Raw genomic sequence first — 18,011 nt, forward strand, 5'->3', positions numbered from 1 at the left:
GCCGCCTGAGTCACAGGCACCCCTGAGGGGGCCCCTCAGCTGCCCATCCTCCCCCCCTGAGGTTGGGGCACCCCTCGGAGCCCACCGAGAGCCTCCGCGTGTGTGTGTGTGTGTGTGTGTGTCCTCACGAACGGGGCTCGGGTGACCTCAGGAGCCCCGGGCCCCGCCCCGGCTTCCCGCCCTGCCCGGGTGCACAGCCTCTGAACACGGGGTTCGAGAGGGGAGCCAGCCAGACTGGCAGCCCGGCCACGGTGACACCACGGTGCTCGGGCAAAGAAGGTTCCAGAACAGACACACTGGCGAAGGGGCCCTGCACAGGGAGGGAAGGAGAGGCCCTGCTGGGCCCCACAGCCCCTCCGAGGAATGGGGGGGCAGGGGGGGGAACACAGCCAGGTATGAGGCCTGGCTGGCCGGGGCGATGGAATTATCTGGAATGAGGTAGTGGTGAGCTTCCCTCCAGATACACTTCCCCTTTTATAGGTGTCACCACAATGAGAAACCCCGCAGCACAGGGTCTGGGACAGGGACAGCGCCAGCCCCTCCCCCCCAGGCTGGGCACTTCCCTCCCCGCAGGCCCACGCCACCCACCCCCGACCACGGAGGGACCCCCGACCACGGAGGAACCCCCGACCACGGAGGGACCCCGGCCACGGAGGGACCCCGGCCATGGAAGGACCCCCGGCCACGGAGGGACCCCGGCCACGGAGGGACCCCGGCCACGGAAGGACCCCCGGCCACGGAGGCTGCCGCTCCAATTCCACCACCCAGTCCCGGGCGTTTATCAGAACCCCGAGGCCCCTGCCAGACACGGGAGACTCGGCTGCCGTCTCACCATCGACCGAGCCCCAGCGGCCGGTGCCGGCTCAGGGAGACGCTGAGCTCACGGGCCGGCTTAGGGCAGCCCCAGCCCTGCCCCCCTCCCCACGTGGGGAGCCAACCAAATCTCCCCGGTCATGTGCTCCTGGCAGGTCTACTCATCACCGTTATTATTATTATTATGTATTTTTAAAAAATATATTTTATTTTTTACAGAGAGGAAGGGAGAGGGATAGAGAGTTAGAAACATCGATGAGAGAGGATCATCGACCAGCTGCCTCTTGCACACCCCCACTGGGGATGTGCCTGCAACCCAGGTACATGCCCTTGACCGGAATTGAACCCGGGGCCCTTCAGTCGGCAGGCCGACGCTCTATCCACTGAGCCACACCGACTCCGGCTGATACGTGTTGACTTTAGAGAGAAACACCCATCGGTTGGTTGCCTCTGGTACCTTGTGCCCTGACTGGGGATCAAAACCTGCAACCTAGGCCTGTGCCCTGACCGGGAACCAAGTCCGTCACCTCCCGGTGCCTGGGGGGGGGGGCATTCCAGCCACCAGAGCCCCCGGCCTGAGCGGCCTGGCCGTGACGGCCACGCTCAGCCCAGCAAGACGGAGCCGGGCGGGACCGATTCCTCGATTCTCCGGGAAGACGCGCCCACCTCCTCCTGACCTACCTGGAGGGGACTGCGTCATGTGATGGCGCTGGAGCAGCTCCAGGCCCCGGGCCTCCGGGCTCCCCACTCACCCCCCTCCCCTCCCTCCCCCGCCTCCCTCGCTGCCTGTTTTCCCAGCTGCAGCGTCCCCGGCCACACAGGGGTCAGCCTGCACGCTGCCGGTCCTGGACCTCAGGCGCCCTGCGCTCTCGCTGGAATAGGTGCGCTGTTGGGGGGACTTCGGGCTCAGACACGGCCCCTCACCCTCCCCAGCACCCTGCGAGGCAAGTGTTCCCAGCGGAACGCAGGCCCAGCCCCGGGGAGTCCGCCCACAGCCTCCCCTGCCGCGCCGGCGCCTCCAGCCCTCAGCGCGGAGACAGCCCTGCGGGAGCTGACAGAGGGAGAAGCTACATCCTCCAGCCCCCCCCTTCGCCCCCCAAGCCCCGTGCAGGAACCGTCCGGCCCCGGAGCCCTCACAAACAGGGACTCAGTGCCTGTGCGTGTCTCTGCCCGGAGCCCACACAGCCCGGCCCGAAGGACTCGCTCCCCGTGGATAATGCATGACCGCCGCCCGCGAGGCTCCCCGCGGGTGCTGCCCACCGGGCCCCCAGCGGAGCTGAGCGCGCGGGACCGGGGTGCGGGGAGCGGACCCGAGGCGCCCCGGTCCCGTCCCCCAGGCCGCCCCGCCCCGGCCCCCCGCCCCGGTTCTGTCCCCCAGGCCGCCCCGCCCCGGCCCCCCACCCCGGTTCTGTCCCGCAGGCCGCCCCCGCCCCGGCCCCCCCGCCCCGGTCCCGTCCCCCAGGCCGCCCCGCCCCGGCCCCCCGCCCCGGTTCTGTCCCCCAGCCTCCGCCCTGGTCCCGGCCCTGAACTTGGCCGGGAAGTGGCGGCGCCCCGGCGCCAGCACCGCGGACAGCGCCCGCCGCCCGCCGCCCGCCCGCCCGCCCGCCCGCCCGCCCGCCCGCCGGCCCGCGCGCACCGCCTACCTGTCCTCGCCCGGCGGCGCCGGGTCGCCCAGCAGCAGGTCCCGCAGGCGGTACCGCGGCGGCAGCGGCAGCACCTCCGAGTCCAGGTCGCTCATCCCGGGGCGGGCGGCGTCCGGCAGCGCCCGGTCCTCGCGGCCACGGTCCCCGGCGCCCGGCGGCCTGCGGGCGGGCACAGCGGCTCCCTCAGCGCGCAGAGCCTCCGGTCCGGTCCTCCGGCTGCCCCGCCGCCCGCCCCCGCCCCCGCCCCCCACCGCACAGCCCCCCCAAAACTCCCCTGCCTGGCAGGCCCGGCCCCCCACCTCTGCAAGCCCCACCCCACCCCGCCCTGCCCGCCCTGGGCAGCCTCTCCCCTCTCTCCCTCCCTCCCTCCCTGCCCGTGGGGCGCACAGACCCCCGCTCCCTCCCAGCCCGGGAGCCTCCTCCCACCCAGCCAGGCCCGGTCCCTGTGCCCACCACACCTGCCGGGCTCCCTCCCGCCAAGGCGCCTCCTCCTGGGCGGGCGCAGTGAGGTTGGTCACCACTATCGCGGGGCAGGTGCTCGGCCACCCCTGGGCGCCCACCACGCTGTGCACGCCCTTCCCCAGCTCAGCTCCTCAGGGTCCGGAGCACCGCCTGCACCCCAGAGACCTCCCCTCTGCTCCCCGACCCGCAGGCTGGGGGGTGGGAGTGAGCAGGGGGGAGGCCCTGGTCTGTGGGACCCCCTGGGACCCAGCGGCTCAGGTCAGATCAGAGCCCGGGAGGGGCGCCCCTGGGAAGGGTGGACCCCTCTGGGCCAGGGTCACAGAGACCCCCACCTCCATCACCCGAGTGGGGAGCAGGGGAGGGTCTGCAGCATTTGGGGTGCTAGCCTCTGTCTTCGGGGCTCCTGCGCCCCCCTGCCCCAATCCTCACATCAAAGTGGGTTTTGGCTGCAGCCACCCACACGCAGCCAGTGGGCTCAGGGGGCCCGGCTCCCAGCCCCCAACGCCCTGGACCTCGGCCCCCCACCACAGCCGCTGCACCCCATAAGTGCCATGGAAACACTGATGTCCAGGGCACAGATGGGCACGTGGACACCGGGCCGTTGGTGAGGGGGAGGCTCAGGGGCGACCCCAGGGACCCGGGCCCCACCCAGCAGCCTCGGGCATCAGCCGACCAACCAGGGAGCCTGGCCAGGCCGCCCCTCGGTGCCACCCTCCGCCCCGACCGGTGCTGTGGGAGGACGGGGGCCCGGAGGGAAGCACGTCCGTCAGCTCTGGCCCTCAGTGGGGCTGACCCTGGTGGGGCCTCCTGGCCCTTCTCCAGGACCAGCTGGGGGCGAGGGCTGCTCCACCCCATCGAGCTGCCCCCGAGGCCTGGGGCAGCAGGGGACAGAGGAGCCAGCTCAGCCTCCCACAGGTGCAGGGTCTGCTGACCGCGCTCAGCACCTCGGCCTGAACACGGCAGGCGGCACAGGCCGAGGGAGGGCTGCTCACGGGGGGGGGGGGGGGGGGGGGGGGGGGGGTGCTGAGAATTCTCCTCTCCTCCAGCCGGGAGGGGCGGCACCTTCCCAGGCCGCCCCCATGGTCTGTCCCTGGCCCCCGCCCCAGGCCACGGCACCCCCACCCCACGCCGTCAGGACGGTCCAGCCCGAAGCTGCCCTCCCAGGCGCAGGCCCCGCCCCGAGCCGCCGCCGTGCTGGGAAATAACATTTTCCTAATTGCATCAGCGTGCTCACTGCTCCCCGGCCGCACGCCGCGCCGCCGCGGGGCCTCGCCCTCAGAGCTCGGCTGTGCTTGTTTGGTTTGCTCCTTTTCCCTGAAACCCCCCTTCCTTGTTTTTTTAAACATGTTTTTATTGATCTGAGAGGAAGGGAGAGGGAGAAGCATGAGTGAGAGAACCATGGATCAGCTGCCTCCAGCACACTCCCCACTGGGGATGGAGGCCACAGCCCGGGCCTGTGTCCTGACCGGGAATAGAACCCTGACCTCCTGGTTCATAGGTGGATGCTCAGCCAGGGAGCTGAAAGCCCCTCAGGGCCGCCCCACCCCAGGCCCCGCCCACAGCCCACCTGGAGCTGCTTTGGGTTCTCTCTGCCTCTAAGCCCAGACGGGCAGGGCTGGGGGAGACCTCAGAGGGGGGACCTCAGGGGCGGTCCTCAGAGGAGAAGATCTCAGAGGGGGGGGGACCTCAGGGGGGAACCTCAGAGGGGAACCTCAGAGGGGGGGGAACTCAGAGGAGGGACCTCAGAGAGGAGGACCTCAGGGCGGGACCTCAGAGGGGGGGACCTCAGGGGGGGGACCTCAGAGGAGGGACCTCAGGGGGGGACCTTGGAGGGGGGGGACCTCAGAGGAGGGACCTCAGAAGGGGGGACCTCAGGGGGGACCTCGGAGGGGGGATCTCGGTGGGCTTCAGGGGACACATGGAAGGGGGATCTGGGAGACGGGGCCGGCCCCCACCCCTGGAATGTGGCCTGAGCAGTGACCAGGTCGCTGTCCCTCCGCCCGTGGGGTGACCATGACACTGCACATCGGAGCGAGCTCAGAGGGCAGACGCCCGCAGACCTCCGGCCCCGCCGGTGCCTGCAGTGCTGTGAGCCCCGTGACGGTGTGTTGTGCTGGCCGGGGGCGGCCGGGGTCCTGGCGCGGGCCGAGGGCGGGCCGGGGTCCTGGTGCTGGCCGAGGGCGGGCCGGGGTCCTGGTGCTGGCCGGGGGCGGGCCGGGGGCAGGCCGGGGTCCTGGCGCGGGCCGGGGGCGGCCGGGGTCCTGGCGCGGCCCGCGTGGGGGGCGTGAGCAGCTGCCCCTCAGCCTCGGCACCGGCTCTGGCCGGGCCTCTCGGAGCCCAGAGGCCGTGTCGCTGAGAGTGTGGGCATCAGGGGAGGGATCTGCCCTCCAGACGCTGAGATGGTCCAGGGGGCCAGAGAACAGGACCGCGGCACGGAGTCCCCGCACAGGGGTCACCTCGCAGTCCACGCCCTCATCCCCTCCTCCTGCGTGACTCGGGGGGTCTCCCTCGTCCTGGGTGGCGGCTGCACCCCGGGACGGCCCGGCTCCACCAGGAATCGGTGCTCTGGGTGGGGAAGGCACCATGGTCCCTGCTCGTCCACAGGGCCAGGGGTAGAGCTGAGATGTGGGACTCCTACCCCTGAGCCAGAACCCAGTGGACAGGGCAGCCCCCTCCCAGGCAAGGCCGGGGAGCCAGCCCCTGCTCCTCTTGGGGACCCTCAGGGCCCCGGGCCCACACCTGCCACTTGGGGGGCAAATGAGGTCCTGCCAACTGGAGTGAGGCTCAGTGCCTTCCCGTCAGCCCTGCTGGGTGCCCTGGGAGGCCATGTCACCCTCAGCCCCGTCCCCTGTGCAACGAAGGTCCTGACGCCCTGATTCTTACTGGTGATCGTGAGCAAGCAAGGAGCTGGGCAGGGCAGGGTGCTGGGTGCTGTGTCTGGCACGTGAGCGCTTAATCCACATCAGTTTTAAAATCTGTATATATAAAAGGCTAAGCCACCGTCCAACTGGTAGCTATGACGCGCCCTGACCACCAGGGGGCAGACGCTCCACACAGGAGCTGCCAAGCTGCCGTCATGACTTGGTAGCGGTGGTTCTCGGGTGATGCACCCCAGAACCAGAGAGGAGGGAGCCATTCCATTCCATTCCATTGGGGTGCACCACCAGAGAAACGCCCTCTTGCAATCCGGGACCCCTCAAGGGATGCCAGAGAGCTGGTTGTCGACAGGATCCCCATAGGCTGGGTCCCACCTGCCAGAGGGACCGGCTCACGCCGCAGATGCCCTTTGAACCCCAGGCCTGCCCCACTGGCCACCTTCTAATTAACTTCCTGCCAGTGTGTACGAATCGTGCACTCGTGTACACCAGCGTACTAGAGGCCCGGGCGCGGATCCATGCACACGTGGGGTCCCTCTGCTGGGGCTTCGCGAGCTTGGCCGGCCATGGGAGCGCACTGACCACCAGGCTTTTATAGAGATAGATGTGTGTTCTTATTAAAGGGGTGCAGGGAGGGGCACTGAGGACGTCAGAAGGGGCAGCGGGGGGGCAGGTCAGCAATATGTCCTGGGGCACCATCCCTGTGCAGGAGGCAGGGACCCCTCAGCCGTGTAAGGCCACACCCCGCCCCGACGCTGTTCACCCAGGAACCAGCCAGGAACCAGCCAGGAACCACAGGTCCCCGAGGGGGGGACACGCCCACAGGTGCAGGACAGCCCCCCACACAGCTCCGCAGGCGGGAGTGCCAGCCAGTGGAGGCCTCTCTGAGCCCCCGGCTTGCGGACGAGGCACAGACCATCCCTTCTGCCCTGGGACCTCCGTGCGGAGGGCAGTGGGGGGCTGAAGGCCACGTCCCCGTCCCAGGGCCACTCAGACGGAGATGGGCGGTGTGGGACTCGTGTTATGGGAGGTGGTGAAGCCCCCAGGGCCACGACTCCCTGGGGGGGCTGGGGGGGCCGAGGCTGCTCCTCAGCCTGGCAGGTGGCGTCGTGACAAAGTGTCCCCCAAACTCCTGGGAGCCCAGGTTGTGTGTGACATCCAGACTGGCTGTCCAGGGCCCGGCGTGTGACTGAGGGACACTGTTATCATAACAGTAAAGGATAAATAGAATATTGAATAAGTATTAAAGTGTGGAATTGAAGTGTGATATCTGAAAGTGTGGAATGAAATGTAAACAAATGGATAAGCACCCTTGAGTGACCTTTATGTAGGAAGTAGGTAAAGTGATCTGTATCCCATATGTGAGACCAGATAGCAGGACTCCTGGGACTCGCTGACAAGACACGCTGCAGACACCTCTGAGCACTGAAGTCACATAAAAAGAGGAAGCTCCACAGAAGATCAGAGAGGTCCCTTCTGCTCCTCCACAGAGGGTCGCTCTCCACTTCCCCTGCCTGCACCCGTCAGAGCTCTGCCCGAGCCTCGGACCATGAGCCGTTGTGAGAGGCCTCAACTCCAGCCGAGCTGCAGCTGCAACGCCCTCCGTGAACCGTGTGTGTGTGTTTGTGCGTGTGTGTGTGTGTGTGTGTGTGTGTCAGTGCGGATCCCCGGGTGGCCTGCCGAGGATTCTGGAGCCCACCAGGACTCTGGCAAATAAACCGTGAGTGAGTTGTGCATTGCAAGTTTGTCTCCTGTGTGATTTATGCTCAGTGGAATTGTTAATTAAGAACCTAGGGTCATACGTGTCAGATTTCTGGCTGAGGCACCCCGGGTCACCTGTGCATACGTCCCTTGTGGAATTATGGGGGCAGACACCCCATGGCTGCGGGGCCGGCCCCTCTCCCAAGATGCATTCTCCAATCGTTCCCTCTCGGGTCAAATTTTCCACGGAGTCTGGAGAGCCGTGATTGACAGGGGAGCTGGGGGCAAGAGGGGGTGCATGTGTGTGCGTGCACACACTGGATGTGACCCTGCCAGCACATGCGGAGTGGCCCTCGCGCGAGAGTGAGGAGGGACTCTGCCCAGGGGCGGGCTCGGGTGGGCCGCCTGGCTATGCATGCACACGTGTCGGTGTGCACGTGTGTGGTTGTGCCTGTGCAGTGGGCATGTGGAGCCGTGCCCACACCCGTGTGTGTGTGTGTGTGTGTGTACAGCTCACCTGTCCTGCCCAGCGTCCAGAAGAATCCCAAGGACACGGAGCAGCACGGAGGGGGGCCTCCTGCTGGGCACGGCGCCCCGACAATCGGGAAGCCGCCGAGCGCCCCTCTGCCCAGGCCCAGAGCAAGGCACTTCCTCTCTGTGGGACTAAAAGCCGCCTCAGCCGGGCGCTCACCCACCTCCGGGAGGCAACAGGTCCCAGGGGGAAGCTCAGACGCATCATCGCTGAGCGGATTCACACTGCAATCATTAGAACCGACGCTTCTAGCAGCTTCCGCTGGGCATTAAGCTGGCCCGGGGGGGGAGGGGGGGGGCAGAACCGGCAGCAGCGTGGACACGGGGCTCGGGCGTGGGCATGGGGCCCGTCACCACCCCTGCCCCTCCTCGGGCCCACGGGCTGCCCCCACCGGCCCACCTGAGCCCGCCGCTGACAGAGCCCCCTCACCCCGCGAGGGCCACTCCGCCTGTGCTGGCAGGGTCACGTCCAGTCACAGGGCCAGCACTGCCCTCTGTGCCCGGACCCTCCGCCCGTCCGTCCTCGGGCTGCACCCGTGCTCTGTGCCCACCCCCCGGCCAGACCCACGGTAGCTTCTCAGAGGTGCCCAGTGACCGAGCACTGGCCTCGGCCAAGCTGCTGGGCAGTGCTGACCCCGAGCTGGGGCGGGGCCCGTGCTGGGGGGGGGGGGGGGGCTGGAGAGCCTTCCGGGCAGAGCTGAGGCGGGGACGCGGTCCCCTCTCCGCAGCAGCGGACGGGCTGCACCCGGAGAGGAAGAGCCGTCCCCTGGCAGGAGGGGTGACCACAGGGACAGCCCGCTCTCCCAGCATGCACTCCTCCCCAGGCCGTCCCCCCTGCGCCCCCACCGGCGCCAGGCGTGCTGCCCTGCAGAAGGAGCACCCCGATCTTTGACAGGCGGCTGGAAACACTCCCTCCGAGCCTGGTCCCCACCAGAAGCAGCCGTGAAAGACCCCCCTCCACCTGCACGTCACACAGGGGACCCCAAGTCCGCAGGCTGAGCGCTCAGCGGCAGCCCCGGCCTCACATCAGGCGCCCGACCTCTGGCCTCAGAGCAGCCCAGCCAAGCGGGACCCGGGACAGGCTGCACCCAGCTGGGGTCCGGGGCGCAGGCAGGGCGGGCTGGGGTCACCCTGGGGCTGGCTCCTGGCTCAGGCAGGGGCGCGGACAGGGGAGAGGCAGCGCCTGCCTGGGCACCCCCCCCCCATTCCCTCTTCCTGGTCCCCAAGGCCACTAGGAAGCCCCTGCCCGCTCACCCTCCCCCCACAGGTGCAGATGGTCAGGGGAAGGGAAGTCCCCGGATGAAAACCAGGGCCCAGAGACCATGACCCCGCCCTCCCCCTGACCCCCATCCCAATCAGGGCTCCTCCTGGGAAGAGATGCCCCTGAAACCCCGCTTCCAGGTGGGGTGCCCTCGCCCCTGCCCCTTGGGCACAGCCTTGCCCCCCCCCCCACGCGGCCGTCCCCAGGCTCTGCCCGAGGCGGGGAGCGGGGAGGGGCGCCCCACGCACCCACCCCGCGGGCGCAGCCCAGGCCCAGCGCGCCGGCCCGCACCCCCCGCACCCGCACCCGGAGGCTCGGCCCCGCACCTAACATGGCCGCTCCGGCCACTCGGCCTCCGGGCGCGGAGAGACCGACGCCGCGGGGCACCTGCTGGTCCCGGAGGAGCCGGGGCCGGAGGGGCGCTCCCCGCGGCGGCCGCCGGGCGGGCGCTCCGGGCCCGGCCTGGACGGGGGACCGGGGACCCGGGGACCTGGGGACGGGGTCCCGGCGGGAGGCGGGGGCGCCGCCCGGATCGGCCCGCGGGGAGGCGCAGCGGACGTACCTGGGGGCGCCTCGGCCGTCGTCGAACACGAAGGTCCGGTTGGTGTGGCCGCCGCCGCGCGCCCCCGCCCGCGCGCCCCCGCGGCCACCCCCCGGGCCGCGCGTCCTGCCGGGGCCCATCTGCGGCCGCGGCGGCTCGGACCCAGAGCCGAGGGAGAGCCGGCGGGAGCCACAGGCGACTCCTCCTCCGCGGCCCGAAACCGGCACTTTCTCCGCTTTGGGGCGGCAGCGCCTGGGGTCCGGCTCGGGCGCCGGCCCGCGCGCGCCCCCTGCCGGCCGCGCCGGGAACCGCGGCGGCGTCGGGCGGGCTGGGCGGGGTCGGGGGGTCGGGGGTCCGGGGGGTCGTGTCCACCTGGCCCCGGACCGGCCCTGAAGCCCCCAGGGTCTCGGGGAAACAGCCTCAGACCGGCCTCCCGCTGCGCCCCATCCTCCCCCGCACCCCCTCCGTCCTCCCTGCCTCCCCCTCCCTCCTGCCCCTGTACCCCGCCCTCGGGTGAGGCCAGTTCCTTGGGGGGGGGGGCTCTTACCCACGTGCCAGCCGGGCGGCCTGGCTCCGGTGCACCCCCTGCGTGCTGCCCAGCGCCCTGGACCCACCATTTCTCCGCGAGGCGCCCCCCACCCCCACCCCCCGGCTGGCCACTCCCTGAGGGCCGGGCGCGGCCTCCAAACAGCCCCACCGGCCTGGCACCGGGGCGCCTGAGGGGGCAGGGGAGATGTCTGACCCGGGAAGAGGGAGCAGGAGCCCGGCCCTGGCTCCGCGGGGGCGCGGGCAGCGCCAGGTGCGGCGGCGGGCACGTGGGCGGGCACGTGGGCGGGCACGTGGGCGGGCACGTGGGCGGGCACGTGGGCGGGCACGTGGCGGGCGGGCACGTGGGCAGAGAGGCGGGCGGCGCGGGTGGAGGGGCAGCTGCGCTCATGGCGTCCGGAGGCCCCGAGCCCAGTGCCGGGCTCCCCCGAGGCCCCACCCCCGCGGGCGTGCTGGTGAGGAGCTGGGGGTGCCCGGACTGGGGGTGCCCGGACTGGGGGTGCCCGGACTGCTCCCCGTCCCCCGGCTCTCCGTAGGCAGAGCCTCCACAGCCCGGTGGGAGGGGGCGGGGAGGGACCTGTCTGGGCTCCGTGGCGTTCTAGGGGTTCGCGGAGGCGGGGTTCGTGGTGGCGGCGTTCTGGGGTTCGCGGTGGCGGGGTTCGTGGTGGCGGCGTTCTGGGGTTCGCGGTGGTGTTCTGGGGTTCGCGGTGGCGGGTTCGTGGTGGCGGCATTCTGGGGTTCGCGGTGGTGTTCTGGGGTTCGCGGTGGCGAGGTTCGTGGTGGCGTTCTCGGGTTCACGGTGGCGTCTGGGGCTCGTGGAGTCTGGACCTGTTCCCTCTCCCAGCAGCAGCTGTTCCCCGGAAGCCCGTTCCCCCCGCCAGTACCCAGGCGGGGGCTCCGGTCCAGCCCAGACCCCGGCGGGGCGTCCGGCCTGCGGGCTCCCCCGGAACGTGCTCAGCGAGCGGGAGCGCAGGTGGGAGAGGGGGGACCAGATGGAGCACCTGGGGCGGCCTGGAGTCTGCCCGGGACGGGTGGGCCCGGGAGGGGAGGGGGGGCAGGCCCAGGGCGCCCCTCTGGGCATCTCCCTGTAAATCCTACATTTCACTGAGGTCAGAGAGGAAGGGAGAGCGAGAGAAACATCAATGAGAGCCATTGCTGGGCCGCCTCCTGCAGGCCAGCTCCTCCCACACCCCCCGGCGGGGAGGTGGCCCTGGGCCGGGGAAGCCGGACACAGACCCTGAAGGACTGGGACTGGGGGGTCCAGCCTGTGCCCCCCCCAGTGGCCTCGGGCCGCTGTGAGGGGCTGGGGCTGCCCCCTCTGTCCCGGCCAGGCCGGCGGGCTCACGGGCGCCCGTGGCTTGTCCGGAACAGGAAGCGGATCTCCCTGAGCTGCGAGCGCCTGCGGGCCCTCCTGCCCCGGTTCGACGGCCGGCGCGAGGACATGGCCTCCGTCCTGGAGATGTCGGTGCAGTTCCTGCGGATGGCGGGCGCCGTGCTGCCCGGCGGGGAGCAGCCGGCGGTGGGTGTGCGGGCGCGGGCCTCCCACAGGGCGCGGGGCGGCTCCGGCCAGGGCGGCTCTCATTCCCGGAGTCTCCCGGTGCCCGTCCCAGTCCTCACACCTCCTGTGGGCGCCGCACCGTGGCCCCCGCCCCCGTGGTGCCAGCCAGGAGGGAGTCCCTCTTCCGGCTCCTCCCGCCCCTCCCGCCCGGGCTGAGGGCCGGGGTCCGTGCTCAGGGAGGACCCGGGACAGGACGGCCCATGTTCCCTGTGGTTTCCCCGTGACCACGTCCGTGGTGATTTTGGCGTCTCTTTCCGTGTCAGGTCCTCGGCCCCACGGAGGAGGACTGGCACAAGTGGCAGCTGAATCAGACCCCAGCAGAGGCTCCCGGGGCCGGGCAGGGAGCCCCCGGGACCGTGTGAGTGCCCCCCCTCCCCCCGCCTGGATGGAACCCCCGGGGCTGTGGGTGCGGGCTGTTCAGAGACCCCCCCCCCCGTCTTTGCACCATCCAGGCTGCAGGACGCCCCGAGCGGTGTGACCACAGGTGTGACCACGGGGCTGGCCGAGGCGCTGGACAGGCCTGCAGCCCTCCCCGGTGAGTGTGGCTGGGCACAGGCGTGGTTCCAGGCCCCCCAGAAAGTGTGGGGGCATGGACCTACCACGCCCTCTCACCCCCGTGTCCGGCTCCCCGAGAACAGCCCCCACTCTGCCGGCTCTGGGCGGTGGGGCGGTTTCTCTGCTCTGTGGGGTGAGTCATGAACCCCAGGCTGTTCCCTCCCCCACACGGGGTCTTTGTTCCCTGCCTGCCCGCCCCCCACAAGCCCATGGGGTGCCCCTGAGGCTGGCGTCCCCCTCACACTGGACCCTGCCCAGCTGTCTGTCACTCTGTGGGCCGTGGTTGACGTGGCAGCACTTAAGCCGCCCACATGCGTTTGCCAAGTGCCATGGGCGGCACGGCCTGAGTGTGCCCGGTGAGGGGGGGGTGCTGGGGCCTGAGTGTGCCCGGTGAGGGTGGGGTGCTGGGGCCTGAGTGTGCCCGGTGAGGGGGGGTGCTGGGGCCTGAGTGTGCCCGGTGAGGGGGGGTGCTGGGGCCTGAGTGTGCCTGGTGAGGGGGGTGTGCTGGGGCCTGAGTGTGCCCGGTGAGGGGGGGTGCTGGGGCCTGAGTGTGCCCGGTGAGGGGGGGTGCTGGGGCCTGAGTGTGCCTGGTGAGGGGGGTGTGCTGGGGCCTGAGTGTGCCCGGTGAGGGGGGGTGCTGGGGCCTGAGTGTGCCCAGTGAGGGGGGGGTGTGCTGGGGCCTGAGTGTGACCGGTGGGGGGTGGGGTGCTGGGGCCTGAGTGTGCCTGGTGAGGGGGGTGTGCTGGGGCCTGAGTGTGCCCAGTGAGGGGGGGGGTGTGCTGGGGCCTGAGTGTGCCCAGTGAGGGGGGGGTGTGCTGGGGCCTGAGTGTGACCGGTGAGGGGGTGGGGTGCTGGGGCCTGAGTGTGCCTGGTGAGGGGGGGTGCTGGGGCCTGAGTGTGCCCGGTGAGGGTGGGGTGCTGGGACCTGAGTGTGCCCGGTGAGGGGGTGTGCTGGTGAGGGTGGGTGCTGGGTCCTGAGTGTGCCCAGCGAGGGGGTGGGGGTGCTGGGGCCTGAGTGTGCCCGGTGAGGGGGGGGTGCTGGGGCCTGAGTGTGCCCGGTGAGGGGGGGGTGCTGGGGCCTGAGTGTGCCCGGTGAGGGGGGGGTGCTGGTGACAGCGGGGCCACCGGGGAGCTGCAGGACCTGCACACAGGACACGGGGTGCAGAGGCTGCACTCGGGGGGCTGCTGGGAGGGTGGTGCCCTGTGGGGTCGGAGGTCGCGGGCACACGGAGGGGAGGCCGCAGTGGCACGGTGTCCCCAGTCCGAGTCCCACAGGCACTGCCTTCGGGGAGCTCCCTGGCCGCCGGTGTTGGGCACCTCCCTCTCCTGGTCACCTGCCTGCCTCTGCTCTAGCCCCGTCCCGGGCAGGCTCCGCGGCAGGGGCTGAGGTCCTCAGGGGAGGGTGCTCCCTGGGGGGGCGGGGGGCCTGTCCCACCGTTCCCTTTTCTCATAGGGACCTCCGGCCTGGCACCCTGGACCCCAGGCCCGAGTCCCTCCCCGGTGCTGAGGCCGCCCCCCGCCTGGCCTCCCTGCTCCTGGCCGCCGACCTCCCCGCTGGCGAGCGAAGAGGCTCAGAGCTGCCCAGGCCTGGCCGGGCCCCTGACAGAGGAGGCAACCCAGGCTGGGATGCCCGGCACCAGGTGGGCCCCCGGCGGGCGTGTGCCCGTGTGCGCCTGCCCGTGTACCTGCCTGTGTGCGCACACGTCTGCCTGCTCATATGTGCATGTCTGTGTGCGCACACCTGTGCCTGCCCGTGTACCTGCCTGTGTGTGCACACGTGTGCCTGTTCATATGTGCATGCCTGTGTTTGCACCCCAAGGCCTGCCCTCTGTCGTGCTCCCCTCAGTCCCTCACTGTGAGTGCTGCCCAGGCCCAGGCGGCCCTGTGGCCTCTGACGTGTGTTTGAAAGCACCCTCCTCTGACGAGGGGTCTCTGGGCTGGCTGCACGGCGGGGCGTGGGGACGGCGGGGGAGGCTCTCAGAGCCGGCGGCTCCTGTGCTGGTGCCGGCGGGGAGGGCGCGGGCGCAGGCGCCTCTGGACCTGGGCCGCCTCGCAGGCCACGCCTTCCCCTGAGGTCGGAGGACACGGGTTCCCGGGCCTCAGGGCGGGGTCTCCTTGCCACCCAGGTCCGTGCCCGCGTGTGGCGTGGAGGACGGGCCGTCCCTGCTGCTGAGGGCCAGTCCCGAGTGGTGGCTGGGTGAGTGGGGCGCGGGCGGCGCCTTCCCCGGCGGGGCGGCTGTGGGCTCGGCCTCCTGACCGCTGGGATGGCGGGGGTGACCAGGTCCTGCAGGGCGGCACCGTCTGTGTCTGAGCTCCTGGGTCTCCGCCTGCACAGGGGAGGGAGCCTGTGGGAGGGTCTGTGAGAGCGTGAGTGTGCGTGAGTGTCGGGGGCCTCCTCTGCCCGCTGCCCCGCCCGCTTTGGCACGCGGGGCTGGGTGCCCGCTGTCCCGCTGACCTGTCCTGTCCCTCCTGTCCAGGGTCCCCGGAGGGCAGAGACAGCAGCGCCCCTGCTGGGGCCCCGGCCGGGATCCCGCTGGACAGGACGGAGCCGGGCTTCCTGGTGGGCCCTGAGCCCAGCGCCCAGGAGACCCCGGATGGCCCCCTGGAGCCGTGGGGCTGGGACGTGGGCTGCCCCAGCCTGGCCTTCCGGGACGAGGTGGACAGCATCTTCCCCGACTTCTTCGCCTGCTAGGTGGTGGACCAGGCCCCGTGGCAGACCGGGCTGTTCTCACCCCGCTGGGGGAGGGGGCTGTGGGGCTGTGGGAATGGGCTGAGCATTAAAGGGAGGAGTCTCTGGAGAAGGACAGGTGTGATGTCGTGACTCGGGCGGAGGGACCGCTTCCTGCAGAGGCCTCTGATCTGGGCCGTCTGGGCCTGGGGAACCAGGCCTAGCCCAGCCCGGAACTCGGGGTGCCCCGCCCCTCCCCAGAGAGGCGGGGTGACCTTCCTCCTCCCGCAGCCCCGGTCTGACCCCGTGCCCAGGCGGGGGGCTGTGGTTGAACTTCACACTCTGAACCCAGAGATCTGGGTTCCGTTCCCAGTCTGAGGGCCCCCCAGGCTCCATCGGGGAGGCCCTGGGGGCTGGGGCAGAGGCACCTGCTTCCGTATTTGGACCCGGTGTGCGCACTCAGTCCAGTGGCTCCTGACCCCGGATCGGGGGTGGGCTGGGCTAGGTGGGGGAGGGAGACGGGCCCAGGCCCAGGCGGGGCGGGGTGGCCGCCGCCCCGGACCCCCATCCCCACCCCCGCCCCCTCGGGTTCCTGGAGACACTGAGCACAGCCCTGGCAGTGGCAGCCCCCCCAGGAGCCCCCACGGGAGGGGCCACCAGCCGGGCGGCCAGTGTCCAGCAGCCTCCGGGCCGGAGCGCCTGGGCCTGCCTGGCAGGTCAGCCTGCCTCTCCGGCTCCTGGACAGTCGCCTCGGCTCCCTCAGCCCCGGTCTGACCCCGGGCCCGGCCGCATGGCTGTGGCTGAACCAGGAGGTGTCGGTTCCATTCCCGGTCAGAGCACAGGCCCGGGTTGTGGGCTCAATCCCCTGGGTGGGGCGTGCAGGAGGCAGCCATCAGTGATTTTCATCATTGTTTCTCTCTCTCCCTCTCCCTTCTTCTCTGAAATAAAAAATATATTTAAAAATGACCCAGTATATGCATGCGTGTGCGTGCCTATGTGTAGTCCTGTGGGTTTACACACGTGTGTTGAGTTTAGCCAGCACCTCTCCTGGGAGGGGGGATGGTGGGGGGACACTGCAGTCCCTGCCTGGGGCCCAGGGCCCCGAGCCTGCTGAGCCCACGTGCGGTGACCCCTGCTGGCAGCCCCCCGCCCTGCGCTGTGGGTCTGGCTTCCAGGACGTGGGAGCAGGCCACCTCCATGGGGTCAGGTGTGGGTCAGGTGCAGGCTGTGACGTCCCTGCCCCAGGGGCCCAGCCCTGAGCTGGGATCTGCCCTCACCAGCCCCCCAAGGCAGGGAGGGGGGGACGGGAAGCTGGGGTATCCTTGCTCAGAGCCCTGAGGCCCAGGGGGGCAGAGAGGTGGGACCCCCCCCCCAGCTCCCCCTGGAGGGGGAACCAGCCCCAGCTCAGGGGCAGGCGGAGCTCCTGTGCTGCCTCAGGCCCGCGGGGGGGGGGGGGGGGGGGGAGGAGGGGGGTGTTGAGAATGTGGGGGGGGGGTCCGTGCCGCCCCTGGACCTGGGCTGCAGGGGGGGCCTGCCCGCAGGCGGTGGCTGTGGGAGCGGGGGCGGCCCGTTCCGCCATCGAGCCCGGTGAGCGGGGAGGAAGGAGGGGGGCGCTCTGTGCGGGGCCGGAGCCGAGCGCAGCCTGGGGTTCCGGAACAGCTTCCTCCCGCCGCCTCCGCTCCGGCCTTTGTGAACCAAAGCACAGCACAGCTCGTGGGCTGGAGCCAGCACAGGGCGGTCAGAGCCGCTGCTGGCAGGTCCCCCTGCCCCGCCCCCTCCCCCGCCCCCGGCCCTGGGACACGGGCCGAGGACCAGGCACTGCCAGCCCCCACTGCCCTCCGGCACCCGCCCGGCCCCGGCCCCGGCCCCTGTCCCTGTCCCTGCCCCCCTCAGCGGACACTCTGGTGGGCATCGGTGACAGACAGCGGGAGCAGACCGGCTCTCCGGCCACCGCCCCCCTGCCCCGGCCCCGGCCCCGGCCCCTGTCCCTGCCCCCCTCAGCGGACACTCTGGTGGGCATCGGTGACAGACAGCGGGAGCCGACCGGCTCTCCGGCCACCGCCCCCCGGCAGCCCCCCCCCCGGCCCCTGTCCCTGCCCCCCTCGGCGGACACTCTGGTGGGCATCGGTGACAGACAGCGGGAGCAGACCGGCTCTCCGGCCACCGCCCCCCGGCAGCCCCCCCCCTCCCCCCCCCCGGCCCCGGCCCCGGCCCGATGGCGCCACGAGCACCACGTGTGGCGGAGGCTCTGGTGTTGCTCAGCCCCCACCACCACCACCACCCAGCCTCTGGCCACGGAGGTCCTCCCTGGGCCAGCGCACCCACGGGCGCCACCAGCCAGGCCTCCTGGGGAGAAGGAAGTGTGTCCGCGGGTGCTCATGCCTGACCCCGGTCCGGACAGACCCACAGGCCCGCCTCCGCCTCCGGGAGGAAGCCAGCCCCTGCATGGACGCCTCTGCCCTCCTGTCTGCCCTCCTGTCTGTCCTCCTGCCCCCCTGCCCCCCTGCCCTCCTGCCCTCCTGTCTGTCCTCCTGTCTGTCCTCCTGCCCCCCTGCCCTCCTGTTCTCCTGCCCCCCTGCCCTCCTGCCCTCCTGCCCTCCTGTCTGCCCTCCTGTCTGTCCTCCTGTCCTCCTGCCCCCCTGCCCTCCTGCCCCCTGTCCTCCTATCTGTCCTCTCCCTGCCCTCCTGCCCTCCTACCCTCCTGTTCTCCTGCCCTCCTGCCCCCCTTCCCCCTGCCCTCCTGCCCTCCTGTTCTCCTGCCCCCCTGCCCTCCTGCCCCCCTGTCCTCCTATCTGTCCTCTCCCTGCCCCCCTGCCCCCTGCCCTCCTGCCCCCCTGTCCTCCTATCTGTCCTCTG

The 18,011-nt window shown here is 71.0% G+C and overlaps 1 protein-coding gene across 1 annotated transcript; it reads left to right on the plus strand.

The window, feature by feature from the left end:
• Positions 1-10,763: 10,763 nt before the first annotated feature.
• On the plus strand, positions 10,764-15,179 carry SOHLH1 (spermatogenesis and oogenesis specific basic helix-loop-helix 1; the record flags this gene model as incomplete). Its single annotated transcript, XM_084899106.1, has 8 exons — positions 10,764-10,829; positions 11,256-11,347; positions 11,746-11,893; positions 12,196-12,290; positions 12,385-12,467; positions 13,941-14,127; positions 14,614-14,684; positions 14,965-15,179. The coding sequence occupies 8 exons, from the start codon at positions 10,764-10,766 to the stop codon at positions 15,177-15,179; spliced, it is 957 nt and encodes a 318-aa protein (XP_084755232.1).
• Between the last annotated feature and the right edge of the window lie 2,832 nt (positions 15,180-18,011).

The sequence above is a fragment of the Pipistrellus hanaki genome (genome assembly GCF_964339955.1).
Source record: "Pipistrellus hanaki genome assembly, chromosome: 11".
Lineage (NCBI taxonomy): Eukaryota > Metazoa > Chordata > Mammalia > Chiroptera > Vespertilionidae > Pipistrellus > Pipistrellus hanaki.